We start from the raw sequence: 5,577 nt of genomic DNA, 5'->3' as shown, positions 1-5,577 counted from the left end.
AGAATCTGATGACAGGGGCTGGCCTAGTGGCATAGGGGTTAGGTTCACACGCTCTGCTTCAGTGGCCCGGGCTTTGCAGGTTCGGATCCAGGGCACGGACCCACACACCACTCGTCAAGGCATGCTGTGGAGGCACACTACATACAAAATAGAGGAAGACTGGCACAGACGTTAGCTCAGTGACAACCTTCCTCAAGCAAAAAGAGGAAGACTGGCAACAGATGTTAGCTCAGGGACAATCTTCCTCACCAAAAATAAAAAGAATCTGATGACAGTATTTCAATATCTAAAATATATTAAGCTGTGTGGCACCTCGCCATGGAAAACTAAAGCTGAGTAGCACAGATTTTAATTTCTTCAGACATTATAGCGGAAAGGAATTATTTCAAAACATTTTAGACAGCTAAAGATCATGGAGCATGTGTGTGGGAGGAGAGCACCTCCTCAGTGAGCATAATTATTTTCAGTAGGGGACCAGGAGCAGACACAATCATTTTAAAAATGTTCCTTTTTACTGCCTCAAAAGTAATTACAGTAATAATGTGTTGTCTTTCATGTACCAAGATGACACCAGTGACCCAAGATCAGGAGGTTAAATGCTTTGAATTGTGTATCCAGAAGTGAGGATAGTCTTTTCACTGATTCATTGATGTGCTCAGACCCAGTAGCACCCTGTGACCAGGAGCCTGCATTTGCAAGGCCAAGGACTGGAGTAATGGGTGCAGCCTATAGCCATGTAATTGAATAAAGCTAACCAGCCCACAGAGGGGTCAAGGCTATGACGTCAGCCATGGCCTAATCAAAAGAATTGCCACAGGTAAATAACTAGACTTCGAGGTGCCTCATTAGTTTAGAAACACAGAGGGTATAATTCCCCTAAGATTTTCATTCTAGTGAAAGCAGGAGCTGAAGGGAGCTCTGGCTACTCCGGTTATTTCAGTTGGTTTATAAGTGATCCAGGAATAAGAACATTTCAAACTTGCAGCCTCTTCCATAGGAAAGGTAGGTGAGCTCTCCAAAGCTGTGACCCACCAGCCCGCAGGAAGTCATCTGCAACTGCTGCACCTTCCCAGAGGCCAGTTAGAGCAAGGATTTTCGAAAACGTGGCTCTCAGAACTCCACTGCGTCGTTTATTTCAACAAGCATGTAGGGAGTTGTTTTTTTTGAATGTGCCAGGTAATATATTATGCTATGGGTTGAGACCTTTGAGTATGGCATCGTGCCTGTCCATGAGAAGCTTGCCGACAGACAGCATATACAAGCACCTTGATGAAAATGCATGAAAAGGGTGTGGTACGTTCACAGAGGGAGGCTCTTAGAGAGGCTAGAAGGGCTAGGCAGATGAAAGGGGGACGGGGTGGTTGGCCGAGGAGGAAACAAAGGCATTTGAGGAAGAATGTTGAGGATGAACAAAGGCACGGGGATGTGGAATAGCGGCTAAAATGTGGGAGCAGATGGGGCTTCGACTGGTTTATAAAGTGTGAGCCAGGGATTTGTTTCCCTAAAGTTTTAGTTTTACTTCTGTTGTGAAATAATTCATTTTCTCTCTGGTTTAATCTCACTGAGGGCATTTGGAAAATACAGTTCCGCTTCTCTCATCTCCAAATGATGGCAAGTGCATGTTTGCAGAGAGAAATAAGCAGGCATTATTGTTAACAGTAGGACTGTTGTTTTAAAATGAGTAATTGCAGAAATTCATTGAGTACAATTACGTGCAGAGCCTGTGGGGAGGTGCTGTGGAGGAATTTAAAAACCCTTCCCTCAAAAAAGCTAATATTTGAAGGAGGGAGACAAACACAAATTTCTTGATTATAGGGGATAGATAATGACCAAGGATGGAAGTAGCCAAAGTAAGCATTCCAAGTTTGAGCTTTGGTCCTCAGATGCAAGGAGAGATTAAGCTAATATTAAATACCATCTCAATAGTCTGGACAATTGTGATGAATCCTATCTGCACTGATTGACCACAGGAGAAATGAGAAATGCAAACGACTGCCAGAAAAATCCCTTATACTTTATTTTAACGATGGCACAGATATGGAATAATGCAACAACATCAATACTTTCAAATGTTATTTTAGAGAAATTGATAAACACAGTGTGGTATATCCATACAATGGAATATCATTCAACCATAAAACAGAATGAAACACTGAAACATGCCACAACATGGACGATCCTTGAAAACACTGGGCTAAGTGAAAGAAGCCAGACACAAAAGGCCAGAGATTATATGATCTGGGAGCACTGAGGAGGGACTCATCAACAGGGTACAGAATTTCTTTTAGGGAGGCAAAGGTTTTTTAAAGTTAGATGGTGGCAATGATTCCACAACTCTGCAAATACACTAAAAATGTTAGAAGGGTGAACTGTATGGTGTGTAAATTATATCTCAACAAAGCTGCTATTTAAAAAAAAATGTTGAGACCCCTTCAGCATAATATACAAACCCACAGGCATTGTGCTGTCCCTACCCTCCTCACCTCCTTTCCCATCCCTGCCCCCAAATACTTCAACGGAATATGAAAACGACCTAAAGGATGCAACAAACAATTGGCCTTTTAGACAGCAGGCTCCACCTTGAGAGAACAAATGAGTTGAACAAAACTTGAAGGAGACTTGAAGAGAACAAGACTAGGAGTTGCTGTTGCTCGCGGCACTTTCCTTTTGAGGGCTATTGCCTTAAGGGCAGAAGACAACACGCTCAGAAGCAAGTCAACCTCTAGGGGGCAAATAACTGCCATGGTAAAACCAGGAAGTCTTTACTGCCCATTTCAAACTTCAGCCCAATCCCGTGGCGCCACGTCACCACGTTTCTGTTTCGTCATCTCCCCCCGCCAATTCCCATATTGCCCCTCTCTGTCAGTTGAGCCTCAAGCCACACTTTCGACATCGTCGCCGCGTCGCCAGCCAGCCGCCCGTCTTTCTTCAGTGGACGTCATCAGCTTTGCTATGAGCAAACTCAACCAAATGGACCAATACCTGGAGGGGTTCCGAATCGAGGCCACCAGGAATCAGCAGGATGGCAGTAAAATGTTCATCGGGGGCCTCTCCGGGAATGTCAGTAAGCAAGGCCTTCTTGACTACCTCAGCCAGTTTGGCGAGGTCGTAGATTTCATTATTAAAATCCACCCAGGCACTGGCCTATCCAGGGGGTTTGGTTTTGTGCTTTTCAAAGATAGTGCCACTGTTGAAAAGGTGCTCCAAGTCAAAGAGCACAAACTGGATGGCAAGACGATCCAGCTGAGAAGGGCTAAAGCCGTAGTATCGAGATTCCCTCCCAAAAAGGTTTTTGTGGGAGGGCTGAACCCTCGTCTGTCTGAAGAAAAAATCAGACAGTACTTTGGGACGTTCGGAGTGATTCAGGATATCAAGCTTCCAGTGAATTCCAGAACAAATGAAAGACGAGCTTTCTGTTTTATCACGTATGCTGATGAAAAGGCAGTGAGGAAGCTGTTAGAAACCAGGTACCATCGAATTGGCTCCAGGCGGTGTGAAGTTAAAATCGCATTCCCAAAGGAATATAAGAGGCTGCAACAGCTGGGAGGAAGAAATGCTCTGTTTGCCACGCTGAGCAGCTCCCGGGATGGAAGAGGCGTCCGGGCAGACCCAAGCGCTTGCGGAGCAAACCAAAATGTTGGCGGGGCCTTTGGAGGCGGCGAAAGCCCTTCTACTGTGCTGGTTCCTGCTCCCTTCTTAGCCTGCAACCAAGGGTTTAATTTTTCTGATCAAATCTACGGCAATTTCCAGCATGCCTATACTAACCAGCCAATTTTTAATAGCTACGGTGGAGAGTATTTGCTTGGTTACAACTACGGGACTTACGCATTCGGGACTACATTCACTAATTACACTGTGCAAATAAACGAGGCAGCTCCCTTTGGTCCTGGTTACCAGGGGATCTATCAGCCGTTCTGAAGACGAAGGATGAATCCTCCACCGCAGGACGACCGCGTCCTCAAAGGAAGTTACGTTACTGCTAAGAAATGACAGATGAGTTTTGTAAGACGCTATCACTATTTCTTCCTCGGCTGTTTCCAGCTGTTGAAAAGAGCCAGTTTTTTTTCATGACCTTTTGACATTGGAGCGATGACAAGATAACACAAGGATTTGAGACTGTTGCTTTATGGAAGTTTATGTTTTCTCAAAAATAAATGGTTACTAGTTTTATATGAAACTCTGTAGGGTCTTCTATTCGGGGTTAGTGTTTTTGTCTTTTTTGGTGAGGGGAATGGGGGAATTTGGGGTCAGTTATGGACTTTTTTTGTGGGGGGGGGGCCTAGGGTGGTGTGTTTTGGTTAGAGCTATCTTTGTCAGAGAAAGAGACTTCAAAGCTTCTCTTCAGATTTTCTATTCAGCAGGGCCTTCTGGCATTCATTCAACAAACACTGAGTTAGTCTAAGCCAGAAAATATGTTGAGTGCAAGAGAATCAGAGAGAATCAGTCCCAGTCTTAAAAGAGGCAGAAATAACCCAGGAAATATAATACAGTGTGATAAGTCCTAGATAAAGCCTGAGGAAGGATGATGTGGTATTACAGACGCAGGGCATCTAAAACAGAACTTGGGAGGGAGTGGTGCAAGGTTGACTTCAGTGGATAGGCCTTTGCCAACTGACTGTGCTAAGAAGAGAGAGCATGCCAATCAGATACACAAAAGTATTGAAGCAGGAATTTAGCATGCAATTTTGGAAGAGAACAAAGAAACCTTCGAAATGTGGAAACAAACTGTATGTGGAAAATAAGGGAAAGGAGGTGGGCAGGGGGCTTGAGAACCTCTGTTAACAAAAATATAATGTGTCATAAATACAAGCCACATATGTAATTTTAAATTTTCTAGTCACCATATTTTTTAAAAGCAAAAAAAGATGAAATTCATTTTTCTTTCTTTTTTTCCAAGGAAGATTAGCCCTTAGCTAACATCTGCTGCCAATCCTCCTCTTTTTTCTCTCTCTCTCTCTCTCTCTTTTTTTTTTTTGCTGAGGAAGATTGGCCCTGAGCTAACATCTTGTGCCCATCGTTCTCTATTTTATATGTGGGATGCCTGCCACAGCATCGCTTGATAAGTGGTGCATAGGTCCGTGGCCAGGATCCAAATCGGTGAACCCCCGGCCGCCAAAGCAGAGCACATGAACTTAACTGCTGTGCCACCAGGCCGGCCCCATGAAATCCATTTTAATAATAAACAGTATTTAACATAACAAAAATGCCATTGCAATATGTAATCAAGATAATTACTAATGAGACCTTTTACATCATTGCTTCATACTAAGTCATCGAAATCTAGTGTGTATTTTACAGCACATCTCCGTTCAGACTAGATACATTTCAAGTGCTCAATACACGTAGCTAGCGGGTATCATATAGGACAGCACAAACCTAAATCATAAAGGGGCCTACATTACATGCTGAAGGGTTGAATTCTATCTTTAACGCAATAAGGAGAAATTAAAGGATTTAAAACGGAGTGACATGAAACAGCAAACTTCTAATACATGCCCAACACTGAGCTCCATGCTAGGATTCGAAAATCAATGAGACTCAATCTCTGCCTTCAGGTAATTCCTGGTCAAGAAGGAA

At 43.6% G+C, this 5,577-nt stretch overlaps 1 protein-coding gene across 1 annotated transcript; it reads left to right on the top strand.

Annotated features, from left to right (window-relative positions):
• Positions 1-2,952: 2,952 nt before the first annotated feature.
• On the top strand, positions 2,953-3,918 carry LOC124245444 (heterogeneous nuclear ribonucleoprotein D-like). The gene is made up of 2 exons (XM_046672854.1): positions 2,953-3,664; positions 3,701-3,918. Exons 1-2 carry the CDS (start codon positions 2,953-2,955, stop codon positions 3,916-3,918), a joined length of 930 nt encoding a protein of 309 aa, XP_046528810.1.
• The last annotated feature ends 1,659 nt before the right edge of the window (positions 3,919-5,577 follow it).

The sequence above is a fragment of the Equus quagga genome, chromosome 10, assembly GCF_021613505.1.
Source record: "Equus quagga isolate Etosha38 chromosome 10, UCLA_HA_Equagga_1.0, whole genome shotgun sequence".
Classification (NCBI taxonomy): domain Eukaryota; kingdom Metazoa; phylum Chordata; class Mammalia; order Perissodactyla; family Equidae; genus Equus; species Equus quagga.
This window is presented reverse-complemented; position numbering and strand designations above follow the sequence as displayed.

Excerpts from the sequence above, each read along its gene's own strand:
- LOC124245444 (XM_046672854.1), top strand. The coding sequence starts at position 2,953 with ATGAGCAAACTCAACCAAATGGACCAATACCTGGAGGGGTTCCGAATC. Across the intron at positions 3,665-3,700 it reads GGCCTTTGGAGGCGGCGAAA|CCTGCAACCAAGGGTTTAAT; the intron begins GCCCTTCTACTG and ends CTCCCTTCTTAG.